The 13142-nt window shown below is 30.4% G+C and overlaps 1 protein-coding gene across 2 annotated transcripts in view; it reads right to left on the minus strand.

Annotated features, from left to right (window-relative positions):
• Window positions 1-13142, minus strand: part of MS3_00003633 (uncharacterized protein) — a 58431-nt gene that overhangs the window by 29053 nt on the left and 16236 nt on the right. For both annotated transcript variants that reach the window (XM_051211476.1, XM_051211477.1), the window contains one exon: window positions 7127-7222. In XM_051211476.1, the coding sequence (XP_051071540.1) occupies window positions 7127-7222 (96 nt within the window). The remainder of the gene's footprint in view (window positions 1-7126; window positions 7223-13142) is intronic.

Below are 13142 nucleotides of genomic sequence, written 5' to 3' on the forward strand. Positions count from 1 at the left end.
AAAGCTCAATAGTTCAAAAAAAGTCAGAAACCTAGAAGGTATGACAATATCATATACATTATTGGTACATCTGCTTCGAGAGTTATATTCAATAATTTGTAAAAGCCAATAAAATTGCGATGATACGAAATTTGATAAAATCACTCCGTTCTATCTAGATGTGCAATTTTTATTCAAAAATGAAATGCAAAAACACTAATTTGATGTTAACTGGCACTGCACACTGTAAACAGTAATATGATAAGTATTCATTAACAAACATTGATTGTCCTTGTTAAGTAAACGTAAGTTGTTTTAAACATCTGATTTTGAGTTGATTTATTCAACATAGTTGATGAATACAGAAGTATATTTCGAAATATACACCTCTTGTTCATCGCCTCAAGACAACAACAGTTGTTTCACTGGAACGAGAGATAAGCTACGTATGATATGCAAATTTTCAAAATAATATGCTGGTAACTAATTTTTTTTTAATAATGAATCATCTATGTTCACGTATATGCTAACTCTCAATATAATCTCGGATATAATATTTGAAATTAGAAGCTTGGTATTAGCAACATTTTTAAACCTGGAAAATTAATCTTGTCGATGATGAAGACAAAATCACAACACGCATAAAATGTGTAACTACGTACTATATTTTTCCTTCTTAATACAATACAACTTTTAACAAAATATTTCTTTTAACTAGTCCACACTTTGATCATTAGTTCTTGTTTTCAATCATAATTGGTACATAAAATTTGCTTTCCTTCTTATAAATATATTTTCATTTTTTTGTTTATGAAGCTAACTCTGTGAAGTCTTTATCGAAGTATAAAATTATTTTGTTTTTTTTGCTAAGACTAAAATTTACACATAACAATATTAGAAAACAACTACTCTAAAAAACTAGGAACAATGGCTATTAGAAATCTTTGTTTATTGTGTAGGCAAACATAATTGAATTTCTTGAAAACAATTCACGGAATATGTTGCAGAAAAAAATGATCAGATAATTAGATTTCACGGCAAATTTAAAGCACATAAAAATAATTTGACGTGTACATGTTTATTGTCAGTAAACTTGGAAATTTACATGAACAAATTATATTTCTATATTTCCTAGGGCCTGTTTTGTATACTTAGAATTTATCTCTATCTGCTACAGGATTAAAAAAAAGTTAGAGAATATTCTTGTCCAGGTAAGAAGTATAAAACTACGATTACGTCTGCTGTTGGATATATTGATTAAAGTCAAGGTTATCGTTATTAGATAAGTTAATTTAGTCGTTTCATTAGATTCCCGTACTTGCACTTCACACACATGTCTAGAAAAATATTAACACAAAAATACTCTTATTAATTACTAAGCGTTATCTGACAAATGACGCGAAGAAAGCTAATAAATTGTAACACTGTACGGAAACCATTAGTAGGTTGTCAAGACCTAATATAAATAAAAAAGCAAGTAAATATGACATACATTAGAGCAAACCAAAATACTACATTAACTTTGAATTATGACAGAAATCAGCTGGTTGAAAATGTATTATCTTTTACAAAAGAGAGTCAGAGAAGCAACCAACCTTTTTTCTCATTACTGTTATCAGGAAGTAAATGAGAATGTAGAAAGGTTTAGAATGTATTCACAAATATTCCAATACATAACCAGTGTGAGAATGGTATGTGATTGTGAATAAATTATTTCTGGGACTATTTAACTAAAAAAGTACTTTTAACATTCGGCTTTGTAGAGCTAAGTACACAGGTACACCTTTATCTTATACTTAACGCAATGTAACATGAGAAACGAATAGTCTATGCAAATCTACCGATGAAACATGAAAGAATATAATATAAATGTTGTAACGACGTTGGTGTCTGCTTTCGAGAAGCTCGTAAGTAGCTTAATTTTTAACTATTGAATATACACGATTAAATACAGCAGAAAGATGAAAAATATACTAGTTAGTAACAAAATCTAAACGAAAAATACGTAAGATCTTTTGGCCAGACATTTTTAGCAACAACCTATTGTGGGAGAGAACAAACTAGATCCCAGCGGAGAAAGAAATCAGGAAGAAGCGCTGGAAGTGGATAGGACACATATTGAGGAAAGCACTCGACTACGTCACGTGACAAGACCTCACCTGGAATCCTCAAGGCCGAAGGAGAAGAGGAAGACCAAAGAGCACAATACGCCAAGAAATGGAAACAGACATGCGGAGAATGAGCTACAATTGGATAGAACTAAAAACGAAGGCCGAGGACAGAGTGACTCGGAGAATGCTGGTGGGAGTCTTATGCTCCATTGGGATTAACAGGCGTAAGTAAGTAAGCAGCAAGGAAATCAGTCTGTTCAGAACACGGTTATTGATGGGTTAAAAAAGTACAATCTAATAGTTCTCATTGGAAATTGGTGACCTGAATAATTAATATTTAGCAGTGCAGAAAGCCGAGAAAAGTTGTGTAGAAAATAGTATATAGATCAAGGAAGGGATGATACCTATGATAGAAGATACTATTAAAGGAAACTATTATTTGAATTGTTATTATCATTGTACCAAAAGTAATCACCGTGCTCATCAGTCTCACTTTGTGTTTTCAGTATTCTGAAGATATATTTACTAGACTTTTAGTTATAGCCCATGTCTACAAATCTTAGGTTCTGTCACCTATGTTTTTTTTAGTTTTTTTCCTTATAAATACATATGAAATTTACAAGATGACAAATAAATTATATTTCTATTTTACTTTGTGCATAAAAACAGAAACCATTTAACTTCATTTTTTGTTTTGTCTTCCCATTGTTTAAATTTGGAAATAAATAGATACTAACGGATGGTAAATTTACTTTAAACATGTTAACTAATTGAAAAACCGAATAAACCAACCGCTTTATTTGTTTAAATAAAAATACCTATGGTAAATGTCAGTTCCAGTTCCTCATTCAACTGACAGACGTTTATTCACATTCGGTTTAAGGATAATCACTGATACTTTTGTCCAAAATAACAGCGAAAGCTTCTTAATCAGGCTATGTAGCTCAGTGAACCCAAAACTACCAAAACCTGTGAACCACTTGCTTAAATATTGGTATGAATTTTTTGTTGTTGAACATTCTAATACTGGATTTTTTGGACGTTTTCTCTGTATTGATAATTTCCGTGAACTACTGACAAACAAAGCAGTTTAGATCAATATATATTGTATTTAGAATCATTTTAAATTGTTTTCCTGTTTGTTATCCAGGTGTCATATTTCTTTAATCGTATCTACCATTAATGTAATATCCTTTTTGTAGTCGAAGGTTTTACAAGTCCACAATGAGTCTAATGATTTTAATTTGATCATTGTAATTAGACAAACCAATTTGTTGTAATCATGTTTTTTTTTAAATTGACAATGAATTAAGGCTTGTAGCTGGAAGATGTTGAATGTTCATTTATTATTATCAGACATTCACGAAAAACCGGAAACAATTTATCTCCACAGTAGATTATTTTAAGTAATTTCATTTCGAAGATGGAGTGAGTACTGAAAAGTTACATGCATTCTCTAACAGTGTTTTTACTGAATTCGCTATGAATTAAAAATGTAAAATATCACACAGTTTACCAAATAAATCTTTTTATCAACTCTAGAAGGAAGTTGAAACAAGCGTCTTTTATTTGTTTCAGTCGAAAGCAAAACAGTTTAAAAAAACGTAATTTGTATGGTTGCGTAACGTCTCTTTTAATGACTGTGTAATTTAAGTCGAAAAATCTGAAAATCCTTTAAAATATAATTTTTTTACCAGCAATGTCACTGAGACTAGTTAACTAGTATTTTACTAACTCATTTCTTCCTCTTAGATCTCGGATCTCCATTTTGCATTTCCAGTGCTCTAAATGAAGCATAGTTAGTTCATTTGAAAAACATTTGTGCACATAAAACTCCACTTCTTTCTTCGAGTTTTAACACCTAAGTTGACCTACAAAAACATTTCACTACATTACTGTTATGCTGTTATTCGATTAATTGTCCTTCTAAATATCTTGATTACTTAATTCAAAAAACTTTAAAAAACTTCAGGCACCTGGATGCAGATTACTATTAACGACTTAGCTTCAAATACTCTTTCATTCATTAAAACATTCCTGTTGTTTCATACATCTGCAGATGTTTTAGACACTTTTCAAATCTTATCAGGCATCTGGAAAGATTACCTTATTATTTCAAGGTGAATATTTTTAGTTGATTTGATGGGTGTGGGATGGTGAGAAATTGATAGTGATATATTAAATAGCGTCAAGCGCGAAAAAATAACTAATTTAAATATATTGACTGAAACAATCATAACTAAACTGTTAAGTTGAGAGTAGTATTCTTACTTATATCGAAATGTCCACAACCTATATGCAGTCTATTTAACAAAGACTTTATACTTTTGAATGATTTTTGAGATCATAGTCTCAGAGTGAACTATTCTTCTGTTTAAAATATTGGTTTGACTAATGGAAAAAAGTATAAAACTTTGTTTGGTAGATCATGCTAGGCAATGAGACATAATTGTAAGGTCATGGGCACCATTATTTTACCATTACTTCAGTCTCCAATAGGATACAGATTTATATGTTTATGCACAAGTATATAACTCACCTAGATTCATTTTTCGTATATGTCTGTATTTAAAGTAATAAAACGTCATCATTTGTTGTCTCTTTAATCTGTACTTCTTACGGTAGATGAGTAGTTATTTAGGTAACAAACTTGACTCAGTTACTTGAAACATACATTGCATTTCGTTTGCTCGGTTCGAGTGTTGTCACTGTTGTATCGATAAATGACAAATTTGTACAGGTACTTCTGTTTTATACACCTCTGAAAGTACTATATAATTAAAGGGTACGTATTTGTACTACACCTGCGCACATAAAAGAGAACGGTGGAGAAGATTTGTAGCTCAGGTGGATGATTTTGATGGAGTTTTGTTCTCTAAGCTGGATGGTTTGTTCGTGGAGCTTTCAGCGTTCTTCTGAACGACATCATCAGCACAAACTTCAGGTAGAAGAGGAAGATAATATCACGGCGGGACTATGTCATTGTCTTATCAACCGTGGTAGTCAAAATTTCATTATTGACCTGAAGCTTTATAAGTGATCATCTGTTCATCTATTGAAAACGGGATACACCAGACGCAAAATTTGTATATGGTTTTCTTTTGATGACTTATATCCACATCAGTGTCTACAACAACCTCTAGCAAATGCTTAGTAACTTTAAAATCTAGTGGTAGTATTGAGGAAAAATTAATAAGTTCTATATATCTTAATTGCCATCTAAGTATTATAGACAAACTGTAATGTTTAACTATCAGTTGCTCAATAACATGCTTTCAGATACCCAAAATAGTTTAAATGAAAACACAACTGTCAACTTGAATAATAAGCTGATGTCGAGTACTTCGTAAATACTGATGTATCTATTAATATTATTAACTAATAACATAATACAAACATCCATATGATACAATGAGTGCACTGTCACCTACTACAAAAAATACCTTTTTCATTTCAATAATATCAATGTAAAAGAAATGTCTTGAGAATCCGAAAGGCAATTTAAATAATTTACTACAAATGGATGTTCTGAATCTTTCCATTGAAAACTTTAACAGGGATATGTGACAGAGTATTTACGAGATTATTTACCTAAATATTTTCAATAAAAGTTATTTACAATAAACAAATCATATATGAATAAACCATTACTATAATCAATATTAATTACCATAGAATGATTAGGAACTGAAATATTACTGACACAGTTAACTTTCTAAACTTAAATTTGATATTTTACGAGTGATTCATATTGGATGACGGTTCAGTGGTCTAGAGGTTAGGCGTTCGTTCGTGAGACCGATAGGTCCTGAGTTCGAATCTCGCGAGGGGCGGGACTGTCAATACGCACTGCTGAGGAGTCCCACAATAGGACAAAACGGCCGTCCGGTGCTGTTTAGGTTTTTCATAATGGTCTAGCTTCAATTGGCTCATAACTTCAACTATTAAAATCACTATAATATCCACAAAACCCCTTCTACTACTGATTTATATTTATTGAAAAGTGTCATTGCTCCGAAATAAAAACGGAAGATTAAATGCCTTAATGAAAAAACACTTCATATTATTTATTTGTATGACATTTACCAATGAAAGTTTCTTTTTTTTGACAAGTACGTATAATAAGTCAAACCTTTCAAAATCAGGTGGATATATCTCCTTATCAATTTACTTGGAATGCAGTTATATAAAATATCAAAGTGAGTCTATTAACTATGTATAATTCCTTAGAGAATAACGAAATTTCATACCACCGTTGTTAGTAGTCTGCTTTCCAACTTTTTATTTGATTCCCTGGAGTTATAAACTATGTGAATGAGATAAATGTCAAAGAACTACGGAAACCAGAGTAATTCAGTGATCTCAATTCACCTTTTAACTTAACGGAATTAAATGACTTCTAGTTTATCAATTTTCAATGATTTATAATAGTATAATCCTTAAGTGAAAATAGACAATCATTCACTACCTAATCGAAACGGCTTATAATAAAAAAATATGTATTTGTATATTGATCAAAGTAAGAAGCTATTTTAATTTATCAATGGCTTCTGATTGCTTCCTAATAGAAAATAAATGATAATGTGATGTAAAAAATACTAAGGAACTGAACTGATACTCTCGTATGATTGTAAATAAATAAATATTTACTTTAAAATGAGTTATGATTATAAAATTGATAAGTGTCGGTTGAAAATATTGAGTAAGATTGAGATGTTTCCAGATCTCTGGTGTTAATACAACACAAGCACGATTTGTCTATCCAGAGTTATTCGAAATATTGCAAGAATAAACGGATAAGTAATTTCATGTATGGTGTGAAGAATCTTATTTTCTATAAGAAGTGACATTCGCTCATTAAATATTCCAATAAGAAATTGTTGGAAAAGTGTTGTAGTTATTACGTTTTTGATAAATGAGATTTAAATGAACAATAGCTTTTATAATTAATTACCATAAATGTTCTATGATGATATTTTATATCAAATTTAGTTGGTCATTTTACAAAATCAAATATTTGAAACACTACAACTTACTTTACTTTGAATAATTTCTGGAGCTAAATATTCAGGAGTACCACACAGTGTGTATGTTCGATATTTCACGTGCTTAACAAAGCCAAAGTCAGCAATCTGTAAAAACAGAGATGATAAAGAGTGTTCTCGGGAATACATACCTAACATACTGAAATATTTATTGTTTACATACGTAAATTAATGAATAGATAGAAAGCTAACAGTTCTTAAACAAATAATCCGATAAATATTCTTTGGTAAAAGAACGACAATCGCAATCAACAGTAGGAGACTTCATAAACAGTCAAGGTAGGATTCTGTTTTCTTTCTTGGTATAAATAGTCCCAACACACATTCTCTTATCTAAGCTAAAAGAAAATAGTTTACCATCAGCTAAAAATCGCGAAAAATTTCATTCTTATCACGTATACGTACTTCTAAACATTTTGATTCATTAGAACATTAATTTTACTATTTTACTCAATATTTATTATAAAGCCTAACAAAGATAATGCAGTTGTCAAAATAAAGTTCATACTTATATAAAATCTTATATACTAATCCGTTTGTATGAAAAGTACTTAATACAAATTCCAGTTGTTTCACGTAATTCTAGAAAGCTCCGATAACATCACTAATTATAGTTTAGATTAATCCGCTCTGTAGTGAATAGCTTCATCAAATTACGAAACAAGAGTAAAACAGATTAAATATCATCATTCATTTTTTAATACTCATAAAAGACTTAATGCATTTGATTTAACTGTAACCTGTTATTGAGTTTAAAGTGAAAATTCTAGTCTCAACTTCATTTTAGGTTCATATTTTAGCAGATATCTCCTACATTTATATCAGCTCAACGTTTCCCGGCTAAACTTTTGGAACTAATTGCGGTGAAAGTAACAACAACACATGTCCATTCAAAGTGATTTGATTACAATTGCAAATTAAGCAAACTTAAGACAAACATACAAACATCAACGGCAAATATTCTGTTATGAGCTTCATCACATTTGAATAGCTGTTTTTTAATCGAATCTTCAAACGAACCATACTACTTCTTACATTCTTGTTAATTAAACCAATAATTCGAGTTAAACTAACGTTTTGCATTATCCAAGTCTCTCTTTGTAACATAATCGAAAGTCAATGCAGTTTAAATGTCAGGTAATGTCAAAACATCCTCTGAGTTTACATGATATTGAGATTCGAATCTTTTTATACACACGAAACATGTCGAAAAACCACGAGTACAATTTTTAACGACATATATGTTTCTAAATTCACTTTGAAATTAACTTTAACGTATCTTTACACAACAGAGACTAGTAAATAATGAAATAATAAAGAGGTAAGCTATATCTTAAAACCACTGAAAATGTTTGCTACATCCTTTTAATTATAAAAATTTCTTGATAAGCGTAAGATTAGATAAAACCAAATGTAAGAGATAAAGCATAAGAATATAATTAATGTACTTTAACACTTAATCATGAACCCTTATGTTTCAAATAACAGACTCGAACCGTGAAAGGTTGCTTTATAGGTACACATGTGAATTAGTTTATTTTTTTACTCGTTGTAAGGCCAAAAAATTTCAACCCCACTCTGTATGTATAGCAATTTATATTACAACTTGATCAGAAACATTTGTTTTAAGGACCTATTCGTTGTCGTTTGAAGCTCGAGTCATTCGCCAATGAATGTCCATTTTCTATAACCATTGGTAGAACGTAATTCACACATTTCATAAAAAAACTGTTTCAGGTGAATGCTTCCTCTTGACAGAAATATATATATATATATATTTCATGGGACCTGAAGCATCACTTGTTTTGCTTTCTTAAATAAATCATGAATGTCTTGAAATCTCTTAAAAACGTCATGCTAGCAAATCTAGGGCCTAACTCTTGAGTTTTGTTCCAAATTTTATTGGAATTTAACATGAAACAAAACAGATTCAATTGGCTCAACTAAGTTATATATTTTTAAAAAATGTTTATTTTTTTAAAATTGCCTAGTTTACTGGATCAGTCATTTAGAAAAGAGAGCGAACTAAAAGTAAAAACTTTTCACTGGGCTCAAACAAAACAAAAACAATTAGTCCTCCCCTGATTATGAATGCACACCCTTTGTATTAAAGTGTAATTCGTGAGTGCTCATCACAGAAATACTCTAGAAATCTGACTTTAACAATTGTCTAGTTTCTCTCGGGATTATTTATCAAGACCAACAATATTTTCTTTTCATCTTCCAACGGTTTAAAATAATGCACAGAAGATGGAACGTCACTAATACAACATAGCAGATTTCTCGAAACATTATAGTGAATGTAGGCTCATGGATTTTGAAGACGTATCCTGTAGTCATACTTAATTTCTGCCTAAGGTTGTCGACTATATGTAATAATGCGACTATAAAGGTGAATACAGGCCCATGAACGATCATGAATAAAAGTTAACGTTTTCTTAATTTTCACACTCAAATCTCAGTACAGTATACCTTAACAATGACTCCATAGTTTGATACTTTGAGTTAATAATCTCGTCATTCAAAAATAAATGTTTCTCATAACAATGGACTTTTTATAGTTAAGTTGGAGAATGACTCCATTTTGTGGTCACTAGCTTACTAAATTCATATGTATTACAAATATTTTAATTTCAGTAGTTATGGGTAAAAACAGATATATTAATACAAGCCCAGTTGAACTTAGAACACTGCTTTAGCAAAATCGCAACAAAGTCCAATTAACACAGTCTCACTTTAGATTACTGTCTTTACATTTTAGAATAATCTCAAAAGACTGCATTTAGTTAATTAAGCAAACATGTTACAGTTTACTGAATTTGCTACTTGACAATATTTTATTTTAAAAATATTGTGACTTATTCAACTACCAATTTTCATATCAATGTCTGTAAATGGTCTAAATTACCCAACTAGAACGTTTTCTTGTAGATAATGATTGTATAATATATAGACCGAATCCCAATTCTTATCTGGTACCATAAATTTCAGTAATGAGCATTTATTCCTATAATTGTCATCGACGTTGAAAGTTCTTACTTGGTAAACAGACAGACATCACAAAAATGGTTGGATTTGAATCCAATTGACTACATTTTTAAATTCAGGAAGACCAACCATCGTACAACATCAAACTTGTTGAAGAAAATAAGTAGTTGAATATTCACTTTGATACACCTAATCACTTAGCGACTCATTAATATACACCCAGCATAAAGAAAACTGGTATACTATTGGGTAACTATACCTTTCAAATCGGTAATTTAGTTCAAATCCCTTTGAAAATAATCAGGTTATTAATTTTACTTAAAAAAACCTCTTTGATTTAAGCCATTTCTCATGGTAAACTAAACAGATTACCTCAATAATGTTAAATTAATAATCCTCAAACATTCATTTGGTCCATTTTATGTATTTATATCAAAATGTTTTTAATATACCTCAGAACATACTCTAGACGTCATGGTCACCTTTTCGTATCTCACCAGTTATACGGTTATCAATATTTCAAACTATTCTATCATGACTTTCCATAAAGTGGAAACACCTGGCTACAATACTGATAACAAACATTAATAAAAATGTTTTCTTAATAAATCATTTCTGTGATTGCAGCAAGTGATGTAAGAAAACAGGTGCAAATGAATAAACCCCTAAATACTTTAAAATATATTTAGTTTGCTTTTCAAGTGCATTTCATGTGATATAAAGCCAAGAGAACACTTTAAGACCATATTAGATTGGGCAAAGAACAAACTAAAACCAATTAAACAAACAGTCATTATTCCAATCCAAAGCCCCAAGTGAAAATTAATGTAAACGACACTTTTCTGTTCATGATATGACGTCTTCATGCATGTATTGTCGTATTATGCAGTCATTTATTTCAAGAAATTTCGGACAGTTTAAAACAACCAGTTTTGAATATGATGAACAACTATTTCGAGCTTCATATAAGTTAAAACAAACAGCATTTACTTTTTTATCTGACTGATACCTTCACGTTGTTAGTATCACTAATCGACCTAAGTTAGACGACCACTAATGCCCAAGAAGCACCGAACAGTCGTTTCGTTCAAGTGTAGAGTTCCTACCAGTGTATATCGACTATCCTGCTTCCGGAGATCGGAACGAGGACCTTCAGTTTTGCATGTGAACGCCTAAGCTCCAGATAAGTGAGGCGGGATTCATTGGTGATAATGTCCAAATTTAATCAGTTTACAATAATCTGCAACAATTTTCTACTCATATTAACTCATTATTATGCTTTCTGAAAGGGTTTTGTTTTAATTTGTTTGAGAAAAAGTAAAGATTTTTGAAATTTTCGATTTTCAACAAGAACTTTAATGACTATTTTATCTTGCTGACGTTAAATAACTGTTTAAATAGCAAGATAACCTTATAAGCTGTCGTTAATATATTTTATAGTGTTCATTTAACCCAACAAAGATCATGTCATAAAATTTAAAACCCGAACTATATATGTCCTCGTGTCTATGTAATATAAAACACATCTTCAAAGGAATGGGATTAAGATACTATGGTATAAGAGGAGGATAGTTACACTGGAATATATTGAAATGTTTTTTATAACACTTTGGTTCATTATTGCAAGATATATGAATACATTAATAAACGCATTGCATTACCATTAATGTAACACTAACTTTTACTTAATGACATTTCCAATAAATATTCGACAATCTTCATTGTTAATATTACCAATATGTGACTTAATATAGCCATCTTTATTGTTACGTTATTGTCATTCCAACGTCCCTAAATGAATGGCATGTATGGTCAAATTCTATCCATTTTTACTCGATTATGTTTCAACTATGTTACCAGTTACAATTTACAAACTGAATAGTAAATTAGAGCAATCGTGATTCGATAAATTTTGTGTCCATAAAAAGACATACCTTATGCATAATCCCTGAGATCTCTACATTCAATGGTTGCAACTACCATATATGCATGTGAAATTTGTGTAATCGATGCTTTGTATGAATGTGTTTAATTAGCTAGTTAAAGCGCTTTTTTCATCATTATTTTACATCGTGTGTAGATAGAGAATACTCAAACACAAGTGATTTCATAGTTTTCCGCTACAATTATAATTTTTCTATTTACTTTTACCATGAGAAATAAATATATGAAATGACAAAATAATGGTTTCTTTATCATTCAGTCATGTTTCGATTAACAGTTTATCATCCATTTAACATTTGAATAATGTGAAGACAAGTCTTTTTACACTGGATGTGAATGAAATAAATTGTAGAATTTTTAAAATATAACTGGTGTTTTAGTTTTGACCCTATGACTTGGGTTCCAACCAAAACGAGACCTTAAACGAACGAAAATATCTACATTTTATTGTCACTTGAAAATATTACTAAGCACTCAGAACTTAGAGACAATTGCTAATTAAAGTTAGTTGTGAACCTGACCTTCAATTTAATTTGAATTTCCCATTGTTACAGAAGAGTTTTTAACAATTTTTCGGGTTTGAAAATATTTAAGATGCCTAATTTTATTTGATATTATGCCTTACACATTAATTTTATCAGGTAGTCCAGTCGTTTGTTATGATCCCTAGGTAATTATTCTTCACATAATTTTATTTCATTTGCATGGAATATAAAAGTATATGTATGTTCTACTTCGATTCTGAAAGATAATTTTCCCCTAGAATAAATAATTACTGGAGACTTAAAATTGTTATTCAGTACGAATACTAGTTAAGTAACATTGTAAAAGCATATACTATCATATCATTATCGCTTATATCAGGGTTTTTGAAACTGAAACCTCTAACAGATTTACTTAAGGGGTCTTAATAATATAACAGGATTACATAATCGCTTGATCGCGAGTTTAAGAAAATAAGCAGTTAGCTGATTCTTACATTAAACGTGAAGTGTCATCAATATTATGTATCATGTAGCATTCATTAATCGCAGCACTAATCACTCTAGTTCTGTACCATAATAAACATTTATGG

The sequence above is a fragment of the Schistosoma haematobium genome, chromosome ZW (assembly GCF_000699445.3).
Source record: "Schistosoma haematobium chromosome ZW, whole genome shotgun sequence".
In the NCBI taxonomy this organism is placed as follows: Eukaryota; Metazoa; Platyhelminthes; class Trematoda; order Strigeidida; family Schistosomatidae; genus Schistosoma; species Schistosoma haematobium.